This window comes from Hyperolius riggenbachi, chromosome 10 (genome assembly GCF_040937935.1).
Source record: "Hyperolius riggenbachi isolate aHypRig1 chromosome 10, aHypRig1.pri, whole genome shotgun sequence".
In the NCBI taxonomy this organism is placed as follows: Eukaryota; Metazoa; Chordata; class Amphibia; order Anura; family Hyperoliidae; genus Hyperolius; species Hyperolius riggenbachi.
In genome coordinates, this window is record NC_090655.1 from 32,860,749 (window position 1) to 32,881,886 (window position 21,138).

General features: G+C 46.1%; 1 protein-coding gene across 1 annotated transcript in view; it reads right to left on the reverse strand.

Annotated features, from left to right (window-relative positions):
* Positions 1–2,572: 2,572 nt before the first annotated feature.
* Positions 2,573–21,138, reverse strand: part of ENO4 (enolase 4) — a 41,388-nt gene continuing 22,822 nt past the window's right edge. The window contains exons 7-13 of the mRNA XM_068259397.1: positions 19,692–19,760; positions 15,591–15,758; positions 15,305–15,430; positions 13,338–13,527; positions 12,114–12,181; positions 8,083–8,200; positions 2,573–2,731 (exon numbers count right to left, since the gene is read on the reverse strand). Coding sequence (XP_068115498.1) covers positions 2,640–2,731; positions 8,083–8,200; positions 12,114–12,181; positions 13,338–13,527; positions 15,305–15,430; positions 15,591–15,758; positions 19,692–19,760 — 831 coding nt within the window. The 3' untranslated portion in view covers positions 2,573–2,639. The remainder of the gene's footprint in view (positions 2,732–8,082; positions 8,201–12,113; positions 12,182–13,337; positions 13,528–15,304; positions 15,431–15,590; positions 15,759–19,691; positions 19,761–21,138) is intronic.

Here is a 21,138-nt window from a genome sequence, read left to right on the forward strand (position 1 = left end):
TAAGGTTAGGCATCAGGAAGAGGGGTATTAGGGGTTGGGAGTCAGGAAGGGGGTATTAGTGTTAGGCATCAGAAAGGGGGTTTTAGGGTTGGGCGTCAGGAAGGGGTGGTTTAGGGTTAGGCATCAGGAAGGAAGGGGGGGGGTTATGGTTAGGCATCAGGAAGAAGGATATTAGGGTTGGGCATCAGGAAGAGGGGTATCAGGGTTAGGCGTCAGGAAGGGGGGTATCAGGGTTAGGCGTCAGGAAGAGGGGTATTGGGGTTGGGCGTCAGGAAGGGGGGTATTAGAGTTAGGCATCAGGAAGAGTGTTTTAGGGTTAGGCATCAGGAGGAGGGGTTTTAGGGTTAGGCATCAGGAAGTTAGGGGGGTGGTTAAGGGTTAGGCACCACCAGGGGGTCTTAGGGTTATGTGTGGGTAGGATTAGGTTTAGTTGTAGTAAAATATTGGTAGTATTTACCAATGTTTTACTATTCTACGACTGTACAATGTGTATATACAGAATACTGTATATCTGTCTTCATTGTTGAGACAATATATAGCGAATTTATTACCATTTTTTAACATTTTTATTATTTTACCTCAGATAAAGAAACAAAAATATTGTTATAGACAATGGGCTCTATTCACAATGCTTCTCATAAATGTCTTATTTATCACCTAAAAATAACGTTTTAGCACATTTGCAAACAAAATAAACACTCAAAGTAAGTTGTTCTTGATTAAATTAATTTCAGTATTACTTTTGTTACCTTAATTCTATTAAATTGCTGCTCTTTGGAAGCTTAAAAAAGTAACATAGATAAGGTGAAAAAGCTTTGTGAATCATGACCAATATCTTACAATTTTAGCTACTCCCTGTGCCTTTTTTTCCCGGTCCCCTTATTTACCTTATATACTCAAGTATTATCCTAAATTTTCAGCACAAAAAATGTGCCTAAAATGTACCCCCTTGGCTTATATGTGAGTCAGTGGAGCAGAACGGATGGTGGAGCAGGTTTTGTTACTGGCAGAGGAGAGTAAGGATCTTGCACTAGTGATTCTGCTCTTGCCAGCTGTCTCCCTGCTGTGTCTGTGCCCCCCATCCTCTGCAACATGGTGTGCAAAGTGCGCTACTCAAGACTACCTGTGTCCCCTGGATTGTGGAGCGGAGCGTGCCAGCAACATCTCAGTGGTGCAATGATCGGATATTCTTCCTGTGTGGCAATTGCTGTCTCACATCTATGACGCCATCTAGTGGTGTCTTGAGACATAGCTGTATCGTCCTTGGGCCACATGGCTATGGGGAGGGGGGCTGATTTGTACTTGGGGCGCATATGGCTACTGTGGCCCTCCTGGGGAGAAGGTTTATACACGAGTCAATCACTTTTTCCTGTTTTTTGGGAGAAAAGTGGGTACTTCATCTTATAGATGGGTCGGCTTATATGCGAGTGTATACGGTAATCCTAACATTTGTGTAGCCCTTTTTTTCTGTTGGACTCAAAGCGCTGAAGAGCTGAAGCCACTAAGGTGGGCTCAAGGGGCCACCCTGCAGTGTTAGGAAGCCTTGCCAAGGACTTCTTACTGAATAGGTACTGACCCTAGCCAGGATTCAAGCCCTGGTCTCCCATGTCAAATTTGATGTAAGCATTGTACAGGTGATCTCCTATAATTCCACCAGCAGTGCATGTATAGCAGGAATCCTCACATGTGCAAAGGGGGGATAATTCATGTCTCAGCAATATGGATTTCCACAATACATGCACTGCTGGTGGAATCTTAGGATCGATTTGGGAAGCTCTCGATAAGATTAAAAAATACAGTTCAGTGCAGATGTCACAGTATGTACTACAACATGACCAAGGCACTGCAGTGACATATAGTAGAATGCAGGAACTTATTCGGGATACCTGCTTTTACAGTAGTTTACCAGAAACACTTCCTATATCTATATATTGTTTGTTTATTGAATGTAGCCCTCCCATTCCAGTGTTGTTTAGCCTAGACTGTTGAGCAATGTGGAATTCTGCCAGCGTATTCTAGGAGATCATGTATATTTTCTACTGGCTTCAGAACTCTCCGTAAACATTCCGCAGAGCTGAACCTGACATGACTTAAGAAGTCGCCTGCTGTAATAAATTTCAGGATGTAAATCAGGGTGAGGAAAGATTTTACAATGGACAAACATTGACTAAATTATTTACAAATGAATGTTGTAAAAAAATATATATCAAACCAATTTCATGAATTGCGTTATTTGCAGTTTCTGTTTAAGAGCAATAGTGGTTTAGAGATCTGGTGACTGCCATCTAAAATTATTTCTGGACCAAAAACACAAGCAGCCCGTGATATCACTGCAGGGGAAGTGGCCCAGCAATGACTTCCTGTCTCAAGCAGATAAAGAAGTGTGGAACTGGTCCCTAGTTGTGTAACAAAGGGGTGAAGGCTCCGCGGGGGCGGGGTCATGCAGCTGTCAGGAGAAATGAGTATGGTCTATACAAATCACTATTGATATACACATTGCAGTGTCTTTCTGATTATAATTCATGAAGACAAGCTTGGACTGACTGCCTGCAGGAAAGAAGATACACCAATCTTTGCTGAAGTAAAAATTTACTGATACAAAAAGCTACACATTGGCACCAGACACGGGGAGGAGTCGGCTATCTTGGTGACACTGCGGCTGCCTCTTCCTGATTGGCTGATACCTGCGGTTCACTCCAGAGGACGGGGAAGTCAAACTGTGAGTACGATCCTGAAGGGGCAAAGAGAAATAATGACATTAAAGCTGGATTCTGGAAGTCGATAAGAAGCCTTGCTTGCTGCACTAAAGAACAGTGAATTCTGATTGGATGTTGTGAATAACTGATAGCAACCGCTGGGGAGCTAGGATGTACAAGGAGTACAGCAACCAGCTATTAGCCTGGAAGATCACTTTGGCTGATCACCAGCCCAACAGCATCATTCTACCGGCTCACCCTGTGAAGCAGTGTGACGTCACTCTCACACTGCTCCCCCCGCATAGCAACAGATGATGTAGCTAACCCGCAGGCTAGCGACATGTCTATACAGCCTCGGGCCTATATATTAGGTCCAGATCCCCACCAGGCAACATGCTTCCTGTGTGTACAAGGCTTAAAGTGGACAAAAATTTAAAATACAAGATTTCAGAAATAAAATCTATTTTCTAAATTATAATGATAAATAGCAGCCTTTTTTCAGCTGCATGATGACAAATATAAAATATTTTACATTAATTGGAGGAACCCCTCCCTTTTTTCATATTGCCGGGATTTTTCCAGCAGACTGGTGGTGGAGATAAAAAACAAAAACAAAACACAGGCTGCTACTGATGATGCCACAGGGGAGGTGATCTCAGCTTGTGTGAGATTTCACATAGACCAGTGATGGCTAACCTTGGCACTCCAGCTGTGACAAAACTACAAATCCCATCATGCCTCTGCCTCCCCGAGTTATGCTTAGAGCTGTCAGAGTATTGCAATGCCTCATGGGACTTGTAGTTCCACCACAGCTGGAGTGCCAAGGTTAGCCACCACTGACATAGACTATGCCCCTGTGAGGGAGGGTAGCTGATGACAAACACACCCATGATCTAAAACCTCCTACTAAGCTCAGAAGTAATGGCTGCCACCTGTATAACCCTAGTTATGAAAAGAGAAGGGTGAAAAGCATGCACTGAAATACTCATAGGCTTGAAGGAGTGTTTATTTATCTTTGTATGTGTCAGAGTGGTGCAACTAAATATTTTGAATTTAAAAAATGTTTGGTTTAGGTCCGCTTTAAAGTTGGCCGCACACAAAGTGATCCAATTTTACAGCAATTCTATAAAAATGATCCATTGTTCCAAATGTCAGAAAGCATTTTTTTTATTCGACCAAGAAATTTGATCATATTTCCCAATTTTTTTTTTATTTTATGTCTGTGTATTTTTCTGATCAATTTTTATGAACATTGAATGGTGTAGGGTAGATTGTAATTTTTTTAAGTTCTACACCCAAGCAATTTTCCCAGTTTTCTATCATTTTTTTTTTCATAATTGGGTAAAAATAGAACACGTGTATGGTACATTGGTCAGATATTTCACGTTACAATCAGGCAGAAAAATTCATTGTAATCCTTGCGTTGAAAAGAAATCCAAGGAACCAGAAGAGAAGTTAGAGGCACTGTAATGAGATATGGCTTCAATTCACTAAGCAGTTTTGACAAGTCTACAGATGGTTTTTAGTCCACTGATGGTTGGTGTAATGTTTTAGACCTGATTTTAGACCTGGGCTAACATTCAGTAATTACACAATACACAAAGGCAAACAAGGAGTAACCACGCCCACTTTTTATGACAGAGATTAGAACAGCTGATTTCTGTAGGTAAAGGAATTTTGTGAGGTATTTTAGATGTGAGGATGGAACCTTTTGAATTAATTATGCAGGAGTTTAATTGTATGCAGAGGAGAGCTCGTCAGAGGAGAAGGATTTCAGTCATAGCTACTTGTTTGTGAATTACATATTTTGATCATTTCCCCAGCTTTACCCACCCAGGGCCAGATTTGTACTTGTTACCGCCCAAGGCTACTGTCATCAGCCGCCCCCCCTTCAGTATAGCTAGCGAGATGACCCCTCCCCCTTCCATCTAGCGTTGGTAGCCAAATTACCCCTCCCCACTCTCCCTCTAGTATAGGTAGCCTAATGACCCCCCCAGTATAGGTAGCCAGATGACCCCTCCCCCTTTCCCTCCAGTATAGGTAGCCAGACGACTCCCTTAATCCCTCCTTTTCCCACCCGCCCTTATAGTATAGGTAGCCAGCTCGCCTTCACACACCGCAGCAGCCATCAGTGTCACTTATTTCTCCACTCATCTCCAGTGCAGAAGCTTCCTCTTCCTTTCCGTCTCCAATGCTGCCCAAGTCCATAGCAGCCGGCCACAATGCAAACGTGCCAAGAGAGCAAGGTGGCCGCTGCACAGGCCGCTGGCAGCAGAGTACCGCTGACAGGTGCTCGCCTGATCTCCCTGCATTGCAGCATTTGCAACCTTGCAAATGCTGCTCCAGTCTTGCCTGCTGCTTTGGTGCCCTTGCTCCTGTGGTGCCCTAGGCCATGGCCTAAATCCGGCCCTGCACCCACCTAATTACCAAATGGTTTAGACCAGGTCTAAAAACAGGTCTAACACATTTGGTAATAGTGAATCCCCCTTTGATGCAACTGACCAAACCATCAGTAGACTAAAGGTGGCCATACAGTTATAGATTTGCAGCAGATTCGACCATCAGATAGACTAGATTAGATTTCTGTCAGATGCCTATCAGGTTGAATCTGACAGAGATCGATCTGATGTGTGCCACACAGTAGGAACAGATTTCCAATAGAGTTCAGAATGAAATTTATTGAAATTAGATCGGAATGCATTATTGCACCATTCGATACAATGCAACCCTATGGGCCATCGATCGGCTGCCAGTAGCTGATCGACCCAGATTTTCCGTCTGGACCGGTCGACCAAATCAATCGAAATTAGACGGAAATCGATCGATCGATCTTCCGATCGATCATGCTTTGTGCTGCATCGATTTCTAGCTGATTCGATCAAACCGGTCTAATTGGCCGTTGATCGATGGCTAAAATCGACCAGTATATGGGCCCCTTAAAAGCCATCAGTAGACTAGTCTAAACTGCTTAGTGAATTGAGGCCTATATAGTGGAATGCTGTCAATTATTCAGGATACCCACTTTTATGGTCATTTTCCTGGTTTCAGCATCAGATTTCCTACATCTATTTATTGCTGCATGTTTGTATGTAGCCCCTCCCAGTAATGCTCAGCCTAGGCTGTTTTGCTATGCAGAATTCTCCCAGAGCATCTTGGGAGACCAAATATTATTTGTACTGGCTTCGGAACTCTCAGTAAATGAACATTCCGCAGACCTGTAAGGACTAAAGATGTCACCACCCGTATTCAATCTCGGAGTGTAGAATCATTTATAGATGAACATTGTAAAAAGAAAAGCAATTGTCAGCATTCATTACTTATTTTCACTACAATCCCTCTTTCATTTCTCAACCATGATGAGATTTTTACATTGTATTTCACTTCAGTTTGGATATGTTACAACTATTTGTTTAGCTAGATTTGCAATGAGATAATCAATATTATTTACTTATCTGCAGAAAATAGAGCCCTGGGGAAGATTATTATTAAGTATTTATATAGCGCAGACATCTTCCGCAGCGCTGTACAGAGTATATATTGTCTTGTCACTAACAGTCCCTCGGAGGAGCTCACAATCTAATCCCTACCATAGTCCTATGTCTGTGTGTACAGTGTAGTGAATGTATTGTAGTCTAGGGCCAATTTTTAGGGGGAAGCTAATTAAATTATCTGTATGTTTTTGGGATGTGGGAGGAAACCGAAGTGCCCGGAGGAAAGCCACGCAGACACGGGGAGAACATACAAACTCCTTGCAGATGTTGACCTGTCTGGGATTCGAACCAGGGACCCAGCGCTGCAAGGCGTGAGCCCTAACCACTATGCCACCGTGCTGCCTAAGATGGCATTTTTTGCCCACTGCTGATGGTGGGGACTAACATCCACTAGGCCCCTAGACTTTATCCAGACCCCAGGCAAATGCCTAGGTTTGCCTTTTAGATGATTTGGTTATCTGTGGTTTTAATGTTGGGACAAATCTGTGTAGACTCGCATTAAAAACATTCACAACAAAGTCTCATTTAAAGCTAACGTTGCCTCTCCAACACTAAAAGAAACACGAAACCATATAATATGAAAATAACTCCAATATAACACAAATATGTACACACCTTGAGACAGCAAGGCAGATTTATGAAAACAGGAGCATAACAAGCTACTTTAACTACTTTCTGCTTTAGAGGTAGTATATCTATGCCCCGCGGGAAGACTGTTCCCGTTCCAGGGGCGTAGATATACGCCTCCAGTCGCGATCGCCAATGTGTGCTCTCCCGCTTGATCAGCGCGTGTTCTCATCGCCACCCGTTACACTGATCAGTGAATGGGAATACATGATCAATGACCACCAGCATCAATGAGCTAAACAGGAAGTAACACATACACATTACTTCCTGTTAACGTACAAACAGTACGCGCAGGAAGATTCAGTGGGGGGGGGGGGGGGGACATCTAGCGGCCAAATAATAAAATTACACTTGCATACGTTATCTACACATTTTAAAAAAAAATACATAAAATACCCTATTAACTTACCTCCACTCCCATGGTTAACAAAATAAAACACTTTTATAAAAAAAATTTTTTAAAACTTAGGGACTCAACTTTTTAAATATGTATGTTATGAAGGTATATTAGTGTTATTTTTGCAAATATGGGCTTGTAATTCCCAGTAGTGGCGGACACAAAAGAATACACCTTTATTTCCCAAGTAAAATATGTTGTCATACATTGTACTAGGGACATACTTTAAAGGTGGTAATAACCGGGACAAATGGGTAAATAAAATGTGTGGGTTTTACCCATAGTAGCAGATTTATTTTAAAACTATAATGGCCAAAAACTGCTAACAAAAAAATCCCACTTTTTTCCCCCCTCATTATTCCTGTTAAAATGCATTTGCAATAAAATGTTTAGCAAAAAAAGTACCACCCAAAGAATGCCTCAGTGGTGGCAAAGAAAACTATATAGATCTTTTGTTGTGATAAGTAGTAATAAAGTTATTAGCGAATGAATGGGAGGAACGCTGAAAGATGAAAATTACTCTGGTCCATAAGTGGAATAACCCCTCAGTGGTGAAGTGGTTAACTACCCAATCTGTTGTCACTAGTTAAATGAGGGAAGGATTTTGATTGGGTGCTGTAGACAGCTGCTGCACTTTTGCTCCTGTTTGCTTTGGGTCTGTCTTGATAAATCTTCCTAAGTAGGCCTCCCTGATTTTGTGCACTGAGCGCAGGTCACAGACTGAGCCTGCAGAGGAGGCCATCCCCCTCTCTGACGGGTTGCTGGGCAGACTGTGACACTTGCTCTGTGTATAGAGACAATGGGGCAGTAATTGCTGATGTCCCGCTGTGCATCGTGTTATACAGGTCTCTATGTAAGGATTCAGTAATACCCAGCCTGTCGCTGTTCAGCAGATCCTCCTCTATGGCCAGCAGACGGTTATACTTTGTCGCCCTCTCTCCTCGCAGCAGTCCTCCCAGCTTCATGAATCGCACGCCGAGCCCCACAGCCTGCAGAGACAGACAATTCAGAATGTCACAGGCTGCACATCTATATCCACTGTAGCCTGGGAATAATACAGGAGATGCCTCCTTACCTGAGCAATCTGCTAGGTTTTGAGTAAATGTAGCTGTGTTGCCTGGTGAATTGGGCACGGTTTTCATGCTGCTGGTAAAATATCAGTAATACTGTATTGCCAATATTTTCCCTACCCGGTCCCCTATTTTCACACTAACCCCCCTCCCAACACTAACCTCCTAATAACTAACACTACTACCCCCTCCTAAAGCCTAACACAAACCCCCCCCCCCAAATGTCTGACACTAGCCCTCCCTCGTATTGCCCAACACTAGCCCTTCCTCCTAATGCCCTGCACTAATCCCCCTCCTGTTGCTCAACACTATCCCCTTCCTTATCCCTAAAACTAACCCCCCTCTTATTGTCCAACACTAACCTTCTCTCCATATGTCTAACACTAACCCTCCTCCTAATGCCCAACAATAGCCCTTCCTGCTAATGCCCAACACTAACCTCCCTCCTAATGCCCAACACTAACCTCCCTCCTAGTGCCCAAAACTATCAATCGCTCCTAATGCCCAGCACTAGCCCTCCCTCGTGATGCCCAGCACTAGCCCTCCCTCCTAATGCCCAACACTAGCCCTCCCTCCTAATGCCCAACACTATTCCTCTCTCCTAATGCCCAACACTAGCCCTCCCTCCTAATGCCCAGCACTAGCCCTCCCTCCTAATGCCCAACACTAGCCCTCCCTCCGAATGCCCAACACAAGCCATCCCTCCTAATGCCCAGCACTAGCCCTCCCTCCTAATGCCCGACACTAGCCCTCCCTCCGAATGCCCAACACTAGCCCTCCCTCCGAATGCCCAACATTAGCCCTCCCTCCTAATGCCCAACACTATCCCTCTCTCCTAATGCCCGACACTATTCCTCTCTCCTAATGCCCGACACTATTCCTCTCTCCCTAATGTCCGACACTAGCCCTTACCCCTAATGCCCAACACTAGCCCTTCCCCTAATGCCCAACACTATTCCTCTCTCCTAATGCCCAACACTAGCCCTCCCTCCTAATGCCCAGCACTAGCCCTCCCTCCGAATGCCCAACACTAGCCCTCCCTCCTAATGCCCGACACTAGCCCTACCTCCTAATGCCCGACACTAGCCCTACCTCCTAATGCCCGACACTAGCCCTACCTCATAATGCCCGACACTAGCCCTACCTCCTAATGCCCGACACTAACCCCCTCCTAATGCCCGACACTAGCCCTCCCTCCTAATGCCCGACACTAACCCCCTCCTAATGCCCGACACTAGCCCTCCCTCCTAATGCCCGACACTAGCCCTCCCTCCTAATGCCCGACACTAGCCCTCCCTCCTAATGCCCGACACTAGCCCTCCCTCCTAATGCCCGACACTAGCCCTCCCTCCTAATGCCCGACACTAGCCCTCCCTCCTAATGCCCGACACTAGCCCTCCCTCCTAATGCCCGACACTAGCCCTCCCTCCTAATGCCCGACACTAGCCCTCCCTCCTAATGCTCGACACTAGCCCTCCCTCCTAATGCTCGACACTATTCCTCCCTCCTAATGCCCAACACTATTCCTCCCTCCTAATGCCCGACACTAGCCCTCCCTCCTAATGCCCGACACTAGCCCTCCCTCCTAATGCTCAACACTAGCCCTCCCTCCTAATGCCCAGCACTATCCCTTACTACTAATGACCAGCACTATCCCTTACTACTAATGCCCAACACTATTCCTCTCTCCTAATGCCCGACACTAGCCCTTACTCCTAATGTCCAACACTATTCCTCTCTCCTAATGCCCGACACTAGCCCTTCGCCTAATGCCCAACACTATTCCTCTCTCCTAATGCCCAACACTATTCCTCTCTCCTAATGCCCGACACTAGCCCTTACTCCTAATGTCCAACACTAGCCCTTCGCCTAATGCCCAACACTATTCCTCTCTCCTAATGCCCAACACTATTCCTCTCTCCTAATGCCCGACACTAGCCCTTACTCCTAATGTCCAACACTAGCCCTTCGCCTAATGCCCAACACTATTCCTCTCTCCTAATGCCCAACACTATTCCTCTCTCCTAATGCCCGACACTAGCCCTTCTCCTAATGCCCAACACTATTCCTCTCTCCTAATGCCCAACACTATTCCTCTCTCCTAATGCCCAAAACTAGCCCTCCCTCCTAATGCTCGACACTAGCCCTTCCCCTAATGCCCAACACTATTCCTCTCTCCTAATGCCCGACACTAGCCCTCCCTCCTAATGCCCGACACTAGCCCTTACTACTAATGACCAGCACTATCCCTTACTACTAATGACCAGCACTATCCCTTACTACTAATGCCCAACACTATTCCTCTCTCCTAATGCCCAACACTATTCCTCTCTCCTAATGCCCGACACTAGCCCTCCCTCCTAACGCCCGACACTAGCCCTCCCTCCTAACGCCCGACACTAGCCCTCCCTCCTAACGCCCGACACTAGCCCTCCCTCTTAACGCCCGACACTAGCCCTCCCTCCTAACGCCCGACACTAGCCCTCCCTCCTAACGCCCGACACTAGCCCTCCCTCCTAACGCCCGACACTAGCCCTCCCTCCTAACGCCCGACACTAGCCCTCCCTCCTAACGCCCGACACTAGCCCTCCCTCCTAACGCCCGACACTAGCCCTCCCTCCTAACGCCCGACACTAGCCCTCCCTCCTAACGCCCGACACTAGCCCTCCCTCCTAACGCCCGACACTAGCCCTCCCTCCTAACGCCCGACACTAGCCCTCCCTCCTAACGCCCAATAATAGCCCTCCCTCCTAATGCCCGATAAGTTCCCCCGAAATCAGGACTGTATTGGACTGAGTGGGTGGAATAGTTCATAGAAGCTCTTTTTCAGAGAGAACTTTTTTTGTAACTTTTCCTTTATTGGAAAACAATAAGACTACTTTCTACTAAAGTTTTATTTCTTAGCTGTACTATATAATTACAATTAATTATATCATAAGTTTATTTTTGCTTCAAGTTTGCTGTAATGTGGCTTGGAGCACCCCATGTAACACCTATGCAATGTTCAGTGTGTGCAGTGTGGTATAATGGCGTGCGGAATCGCAACGCACTGCATGCAGTCTGTTACCACAAAACGTGTTACCAGTGACAGTGAAGCATACTTTTCATTGACTATGCATCACTGTATGCAACTCGTGGATAACGTTGCGATGCGTTCTGCTACCGGTATTACAGGGAGTGCAGTCTCTGCCCTGCCGGAGCTTCGATACACTGGAGATCCACAAAGACTAGGCGGCACAGATATAGGCGGGAGGGGAGTCTAGTGCCAATGTGGGCACTGATATTGGTTAGGCAGTTATATGGGGGTAGGGTTCAAGTAACAGTAGGGTTTAGCGGTAGTAAAATATCTGTACAAAAATTAGATATTCTGCTATTGTATCACACATTGCCCAATAGTAGAATATCGGTAGTTTTGCAGATATTCCACTAGAAGCTTTCCCTGATGCCTGTATTACAGTAGCACCCTTTTCGGATGTACTATTCCCCACTTCCTTCCTGCAGGAGTATTTGGCTGCACAGAGCAGAAGACATTGCACTTTTTCTGAGACAACCGAAGTCATCCACAAATTGATGAGCATGCAGGTATTGTGACATCGGCAGTCCTGCTTGAAAGCTGTAGCAGTTGCCTCTGCAGATTATTAAGGTAAGAAATCTGAAATGTTTGCAAAAGTGTTTGTGATTCAGGCCTGTGTGATTCAGGCTGTGTTACTCAGTGTACTCTGTAAATGTCAGCACTGTATAAATATATAAATATCATTCACATTCCAGCTCATCTTCTGCCTACAGGTGCTGTGCTACCTCTACAAATGAAGAGATTAAACAGAGTAAGTACCAGATCCACCATGCTGTCCTCCGAGCTCTCTTCATTCAGGCATCCTAAAACTGCCACTTGCTTCTCCCCTGAAATACAGAAATTCACAGTGCTTGTAATATTTCATGCTCCACCTTCTAAAATCACATTTTACTGGTATGGTGCTGAGTGACTGCTCAGGAGCCTGCCGCTAAGATAAGTAGTGTACTTCTGCCTAGTAACAGCAATTCTTAAAGAGAACCTGAACTGAAAATAAAGTCAATATAACCATACACAGGTCATACTTGACTCCTCAATCTTTCTCCTCCCCTGTGCCCTGTTTGTCCACTGTGATCGATGTAATTCTCTGTCCTCCATTTTAAAAATGGCCATTACCCCATAACAGCTTCCTGGTCAGCACACTGTTAAACTGTAATATCACCCCTGCCTGTTGGAGGTAATGCTGTGTCTCTGGCTGGACTGGTGAGGTCATGGTAAGGGTCCCTGCCTGTTGGAGGTAATGCTGTGTCTCTGGCTGGACTGGTGAGGTCATGGTAAGCCTCCCTGCCTGTTGGAGGTAATGCTGTGTCTCTGGCTGGAGTGGTGAGGTCATGGTAAGCCCCCATGCTTGTTGGAGGTAATGCTGTGTCTCTGGCTGGACTAGTGTGGTCATGGTAAGCTTCCCTGCCTGTTGGAGGTAATGCTGTGTGTCTTGGGCTGGACTGGTGAGGTCAGGGTAAGCTCCCCCCCCCCCCCCGCCTGTTGGAGGTAATGCTATGTGTATCTGGCTGGACTGGTGAGGTCATGGTAAGCCTCCATGCCTGTTGGAGGTAATGCTGTCTCTGGCTGGACTGGTGAGGTCATGGTAAGCCTCCATGCCTGTTAGAGGTAATGCTGTGTCTCTGGCTGGACTGGTGAGGTCATGGTAAGCCTCCATGCCTGTTAGAGGTAATGCTGTGTCTCTGACTGGACTGGTAAGGTCATGGTAAGCCTCCCTGCCTGTTGGAGGTAATGCTGTGTGCCTCGGGCTGGACTGGTGAGGTCATGGTAAGCCTCCATGCCTGTTGGAGGTAATGCTGTGTCTCTGGCTGGACTGGTGAGGTCATGGAAAGCCTCCATGCCTGTTAGAGGTAATGCTGTGTGTCTCTGGCTGGACTGATGTGGTCATGGTAAGCCTCCGCAGTCAGGATTCCCCACTCAGATCATGCAGTCAGTGATCTGTCCTCTATATTCTGCACCTGCTGATATCCACCATGCTTGCCTCACCTTCAATCAGCCGCACAGCCGCCAGCAGATCGGATACGGTAGTCTGGTTTGCGTGTTTAAGGACGGCTCCGCTGGAGGCTGGGAGGATTCCACCTTGCAGCAGGTTAGACACAGATCGGGATGCCACATCTGTGATTATATAACATCTGTCGCCAAGAGCTTTAGCCAGCGTCTCCCACTGCGAACTGTCCTGTTCAGAGAGAGGCAAGTATGACTGTCCAGCCATTTGTGAGAGTCCAGTTATAGTCTGGGGTCATCCATGGTGACCTCTTCCCAAGCCACCTCTGCAGGCCCCCCTCATTGCAACAATATTAGTGCAAGTCAGCTGTTAAAATATTACCTGGCTGCAGACTGAAATGTGAATAATCATTTTTTTTAATCTTTAACTTTATGCAGCTTGAAAACAGACCAATCGGATTCCACCTCGGCAGGATTCAATGTGTCCATTTTTGAAGCTGCAACAATTTGCATAATCCTGAAGCAGCTCAGAATGAATTGCATCTCATGGACCATCCCTATTAAGTATCAAGCGGAATGATTATTTCATTGCTGATCTCTACATAGGAATTTTAGGGAGGAGGGGGAGTTATCTGCCATGTGCATTTCTGTGTTTTCCTCTGCAGTTTGGTTTTGCGTTTTTGATTGTTTAAAATCTGCCCTCTTTTGATGCGGAATCTTACAGTATCCTATTTTTATTTTATTATTTTTAATTAAACAAAAAACAGGCAGGTGTTTTCCCCTATAGGAAAGCATTGCATCACATAAGATTCACAAACCCACGGTATGCGGGAATAACCAACATGTTGTGCGTTTCTAAAACCATACATTGGAAATTGAAGAGAGCTGTGATTTGCAATGCGGCCCATAGATTTACATTAAGTGCGATCTTGCATGTTTTTTTGCGATATGCAGCAAAAAGTACGCAATTCAAACTAGTGTGCTTCCGTGCCTTAGGCTCCTTTCACACGAAGCTGTGCAGTCCACAGTCACACGGACCGCACATAGCATGCGACGAACAAGGCAACAGGAGTCTATTGACTTTCATGTTACCGGTCACATTAAAGAGGAACTGTCGTGAAAATCTTAAAATTTAAAACACGTACAAATAAGTACTTTTCTTCCTGAGTAAAATGAGCCATAAATTACTTCTCTCCTATGTTGCTGACATTTACAGTAAGTAGTAGAAATCTGACATTACCGACAGGTTTTGGACTAGTCCATCTCTCCATATGGGATTCTCCGCATAGCATTTATTCTTTGTATAAATCTTTTTCAGGGAGTGTCTTTATAAAGATGTTGGCCAGCCTCCCTGCCCTTTGCACACTTTTTGGGCAGTTGGACGGAGCAACTGCCATTCACTAAGTGCATTTTGAAAATAAAGAAATCCCTGTGAACACCCCCCATGAGGAGATGGGCTAGTCCAAAATCTTTCAGTTCTGTCAGATTTCTACTACCTAGAAACATAGGAACATAGGACAAAAGTAATTTATGGCTCATTAACTTCTTAATTGTATGTTTTCATATATTTAAAATTTTAAGATTTTCACGTCAAAGGTCCTTTAAAGCGTTCCAGAGCATTGCAATGTAACGCCTCCGGGAACAATTAATTGCACGAAGCAAGTGATTTCCCATCGCGTCAATTAGATACACGTTGAAGTGCAACTTCCCGCCATGCCATGCATCGTAACGCGTGTATGAAATCCGGTTTGTGCACACGTTAGCTAGTGGGAAAGTGCCCTTAGTGTTGGGCAGTGGGGAGGGGAAGAGATGTAGACCTTAGCTTGTACTGGTCTCTGCTGCTTTGAGAGGTTCTCCCAAAAAGGGACAGAGCAGTAGTACAAAGCTTAGGAACGTTTGTAGTTAGATTCAATCCTTTTCACCAACACCCTGTAGTATGAGGAGGAGCTGTCCCAGGCAGGAGGTGCTGAAATGAGCAATCGTAAGCAGTCATAAGGGGTTAAGTTTACCTCCTTCCTCAGAGGATCCACCAGCGCCGTGACAGCCGGGTACCGGCTAATTAAATCCACGTACAAGTCCACCATCTCCTCTGGGCTCTTCCAGGCACCACTTAGCACTTCATATTTGCCTTTGTTCTACGACGAGATACAAATTAAGAAGATGCGTTTGTGTCTAAGCGGCCACGCAGGCGACTCGTTTAACAAGGTCAGAAGTCGGGAGCCGTAAAGGAAGCCAAACTTAACGAAAATAAAATCTCCTAACACTTTCAATTAGAAGAAGCGATTGGCTACTTACGTAGTCCATTAATTCGTGGGCTGCGCAATTTATGGCTAAGTAGACGTCTGTTCCCAGCGCGAGGCCGAGCTCTTCGCAGGCTTCTCGAATTAAATCCAGAGGTTGCTCTACGCGGTCAGCGGCTAATGCCAGGCAGCCGAGCGCCGACACGCTCTTAATTACCATTTGCTGGAATTAAACAGAGTTTAAAAACAACAAAATGCTGCCTAATAGAGCAGCCACATGCCTATTACTCCCCCCGATGAGGGACCATCTCGCGCCCTGACATTTCACAAATGATGTGTTTGGGTGCGGAGCCGCTTCTACAGGGGTAGAGCGAGGTGCTGCAATCAAGTCACTTATGTTGTATTTCACTGGAAAATGACGGGCTGCAAAATCTCATTGTTACAGGAGAGGCATCGGAATGTCTCACCTTGGCGTGTATGAATATTCCAAGCAGGAGTCGGATAGTCTGCAAATGGGCAGACAGTGAGGGGGGCAGAAAGTCACACCGAGGGGCATTAGCAGGATAGTGTACCATTAGGGGTTCCGTCTCTGAAACAGGAGACCTGGGTTTGAATCTCAGCTCTTCCTGTTCAGTAAGCCAGCACCTATTTAGTGAGGAGACGTTGGGCAAGGCTCCCCTAATGCTGATACTGCCTATAGAGCGCGTCCTAGTGGCTGCTGCTCTGGCGCTTGGAGTCAGCCAGGAGAAAAGCACAATATAAATGTTATTTGTCTTGTCTGTTTGCAGGGGCGTTGCTAGCCCCAAAGATCAGTGGCACATGCCCCGGATCAATTATGGGGTGCCCCGGATGGCCAAGAGAGAAAGGACGACTGGGTCCCTACATGGATTTATGCAAATGTAGCAAAAACTTTTATTGTATCATAGCAGCAGGAAACACAACGTTTCGGCACAAGGCCTTTGTCAAGTGTCGAAACGTTGTGTTTTTTGCTGCTACGATACAATAAAATTTTTTGCTACAATTGCATAAATCCAGGTGGAGAACCAGTGGTCCTTTCTCTCTTGACTTGACTACTTTGCACCTTGCTGGATCCAGGTGCTGACTGGTTGACTCCCAGGTGCTGACTGGTTGACTCCCTGGTGCTGAAGCATTTCTACACAGTTGAGCTCTGAAACTTTTTTTCTTCTGTTCCCCGGATGGCTCCCAGGCCGAGTTAGCGGTGTTGCTTTAATGGCGGGCATGCTGGGAGCTGTGGTGCATCAATTGCGGGTATGCTGGGTGCCTCTGTATGGGCATACTGGGTGCTGTGGTACCGTGCTGGACACACTGATGCCTTCATGGGGGCATGGAGGAAGCTGTGATTCTTCTATGGGGGCATACTAGGAGTTCTGGTGCCTGAATGGGAGGCCCGTGGGAGCACGGGAAGGGGTCCACTAGAAGGTCAGGGGATGCTATGTGGGGGGGGGGGGGGCAGACAACCTGGCAGCAGGCCAGCCTGCCCAGCAGGAAGCCAGACCAGCCAGCACAGAAGCCAGGTAACTCTGCCTAGTTATGTTTAAGTGATACTGCCTATCACTGTGTGGGAAGGCTGCAAGGCCAAAAGCTTGCTTATTTTTATTCATTTTTAGTTAGCCAATTTATGGTATCATCCTGATTTAAAACTTCTTGCCTATTTATGTGATATGCTGCATTTTTGTTTTTTCATATTAATGGCGAGAGGGGCGTCATCCAACATTTTACTGGGCAGGCCTACTTGGACCATTGTTAAAGGGAACCTAAACTGAGAGGGGCATGGATGTTTCCTTTTAAACAATACCAGTTGCCCGGCAGTCCTGCTGATCTCTTTGGCTGAAGTAGTGTCTGAATCTCACACCTGAAACAAGCATGCAGCTAATCCAGTCTGACTTCAGTCAGAGCACCTGATCTGCATGCTTGTTCAGGGGCTGTGGCTAAAAGTATCTGACACACAGGATCAGCAGGAGAGTCAGGCAACTGATATTATTTTAAAAGGAAAAATCCATAACCTTCTCAGTTTAGGTACCCTTTAAGTTCATGAAAATTTGGCTCCACCCATGACCCCACCCGCATTCAGGTTAATGGCCACACCCATTTTCCATCTGGAGTGCTCAAAAGTGCCCCAGATCTCTTAGGATCCTAGCAACGCCCCTGTTTGTATATTTCAATACAGAGCAGGAAAAGCCACAGATCTGAAAACTGATGCAGATGCCACAGTGACAATACATCAGGCAACAATGCAATTTTACCCGTCTTGGGCACAGTGGTGATATATACATCTCACGGAAACTTGCATTGTTGCGTATAAAATAAATTCTTGTATAAAACGCTTGCAAGTTTTGCTACATACAAAAGGATGCCTGCTGCATTAATAGATCCTCAATAACCTACGTCTGCCTGCTCACTCCTTGTCAGCCATAACTCCTCCCGCATTATCCCTCTGTCACATGGGCGGAGAAAGAAGATAGATTGCTCTGTTAGCCGAAGCCATGTCTTCCTGCTTAGTGACAGCCTAATGGTTTCTAGTAGGAAGTCAAGGATTCTGACTGAATGTGAGCAGGTAGCTGGAAGTTGAGGATCTATGAATTGGCAGTGGTAGGTATTTTCCGATGAAAGCCATTAAATCCTCAGTGCTGCATCACGAATAAGGATTTCCCACACTCTGATCAGAGGTTTCCCGCAGCCACCAGTGCTCAGACAACACACAGTGGCCACCACCACAGAGATATAAACTGGGATCCACTTTTAACAGCTACTATATCCCAGATTATATCTCTGTGGTGGCGGACACTGTGGGTTCTCAAACTCAATTTACCTGGGGGCCGCAGGAGGCAAAGTCAGGATGAGGCTGGGCCGCATAAGGAATTTCACAATCGCGGTGCATCGCCCGCCTCTGCCCGCCCCTTTCACTCTTCCTTCACAGAGAGGGGCGGGGAGAGGTGGCGATCCTTGCGGCGATTGACGTCAGGAGGGGCAGAGATGAAGCTGAAAGCTCTGCCCCTTCCAGGAAATGCCGGCGGATTGCCCCGGGTGATTTGGGGGCTCTGCAGCCCTCGTTTAGCGGCGGGGATGCAGCGGATTACTTGGGAGCACTGAAGCTAACTATAAGGAAGCTTTTGCCGGCAAGGGCCACAAAATATTGTATCGAGGGCCGCAAATGGCCCGCGGGCCTCGAGTTTGAGACCCCTGGGTATGTGTTGTCTGGGCACTGGTGGCTGCAGGAAGCCTCTGATCAGAGTGTGGGAAATCCTTATACTTGATGCAGCACTGAGGATTTGATTGCTTTTCCTGTTTGACACTTGTGGATTGGCCACCTCTAGCAGCTCATCGGTTATCTACTCATCTGTATGACTGTTTGTCACAAAAGTATTTTCTGATGCTTTCAATAAGAAAAAATGAATGCCTCAACATGAGTTTACAATTTTCTTTTTTTTATTTTATTATAGTGACCGTATCACATAAAAAAATAAAATGTTTTGTCTGTATTTTAATTTTTAACCCCTACCAAGCCAATTAATCCATTGTGTCACCTATACTCGGCCTTTTAATCTGTTGACACCTGCAATGACTGCCACCCGTAGCGATCGGGTGCAATCACTAGGGTGTGATCACTAGGGCGGATGATTGAGGTCACAACGATGAACAGATGCATCGCAGTGCTGTTGCCTAGCGATGCATCTGTACAGCGCTGGAGTCCCCAACCTGTGCATCCTAGCGATCACATGCAATCGCTACAGATGTACAGGCTGGCGATAATGGTGCACTACATGCCTGGCTAGTGGTGAAATATGGCATATAGGGTATCGTTTTAACCAGAACAAGCCAAAGAGTATATTTGGAGGTGTTTTATAACTGTGGCACTTGTCATGTGAAAAATAGTAAGGGGGAAAACCTTTTTTTTTTTTTTTTTTTTTTTTTTTTTAAATTTCAGTCGATCTTTTCATGTGGAATGACTATGCAATTAAACAATTCTTGGTAAAAAAGTAGCGCTTGAATGGCGAGGTAGAGGGGGATGAGGAAGCCTATGGATTATCCACAGGCTTTCCTCTACTGAGGGATGTATCTAAATCGGGCATTTTTCCCCTACAGGTACACTTTTTAGAACTGTAAAGAGATATATAGGTAGGTTCTGTGTACTTACCCCACTCTTCCCCACAGTGTCTGTGTGCTTCATTATCTGTGCCTGGAGGGACAAGGCCAGCTCCACACTCTGCAGAGACAAGATGATGTACTTTGAGGATCTCACAATGACAGGCTGAAGAAATGGACTTGGAAAAAAACATAGGAGTGCTCCAATACTACACTGATGTGGTAAGCTTGCCAAATAATTGCTTCAATCTAACAATCTCTTAAGCACACCTGAAGCGAAAGGTATATGGGGGCTGCCATATTTGTTTGTTTAAACAATAGCAGCCCTGCTGATCCTCAGCCTTTGATACTTTAAGCCTTTAATACTTTTAGCCAGGGCAGTTTCTAGGCTAAATTTCACCCAGGGGCGAGAGTGTAAAAATCGCCCCCCCCTTCCCCCATGGAGCCAGGCATAGGTGCCCGCAGTACAGGTTAGCTACGTAGGTGCCTCCAGTATAGGGTAGCCTGTATAGTTGCCCCCAGTATAGAGTAGATAGGTAGTTGCCCCCAGTGTAGGTTAGATAGGTAGGTGCCTGCTTTATAGGATATCTCCCTGGGTGCCTCCAGTATAGGGTAGCCCGTATAGTTGCCACCAGTGTGGGTTAGATAGGTAGGTGCCCCCGGTATAGGTTAGATAGGTAGGTTCCCGCAGTATGGGTTAGATAGGTAGGTTCCCGCAGTATGGGTTAGATAGGTAGGTTCCCCCAGTATGGGTTAGATAGGTAGGTTCCCCCAGTATGGGTTAGATAGGTAGGTTCCTGCAGTATGGGTTAGATAGGTAGGTTCCCCCAGTATGGGTTAGATAGGTAGGTTCCCCCAGTATAGGTTCGATGGGTAGGTTCCCCCAGTATGGGTTAGATGGGTAGGTTCCCGCAGTATAGGTTAGTTAGGTAGATTCCCGCAGTATAGGTTAGGTAGGTTCCCGCAGTATAGGTTAGTTAGGTAGGTTCCCCCAGTATAGGTTAGTTAAGTAGGTTCCCCAAGTATAGGTTAGTTAGGTAGGTTCCCCAAGTATAGGTTAAATAGGTGGGTTCCCGCAATTTAGGTTAAATAGGTAGGTTCCCGCAGTATAGGTTAGTTAGGTAGGTTTTCCAAGTATAGGTTAGTTAGGTAGGTTTCCGCAGTATAGGTTAAATAGGTGGGTTCCCGCAGTTTAGGTTATATAGGTAGGTTCCCGCAGTATAGGTTAGTTAGGTAGGTTCCCGCAGTATAGGTTAGTTAGGTAGGTTCCCGCAGTATAGGTTAAATAGGGAGTTTCCCGCAGTATAGGTTAGGTAGGTTCCCGCAGTTTAGGTTAGTTAGGTATGGGCGGCATGAGTTGGGCGCAGGAGCGAGGGGGAGCGGACATAATAGTAATAACTCACCTGCTTCCACCGAACCCGCGCTGCTTCAATGTCCTTCCTTTCCTGGCATCTATCTCATTAGTAACAGCGCTTCCTGTTTTGACATGCGGTACGTCA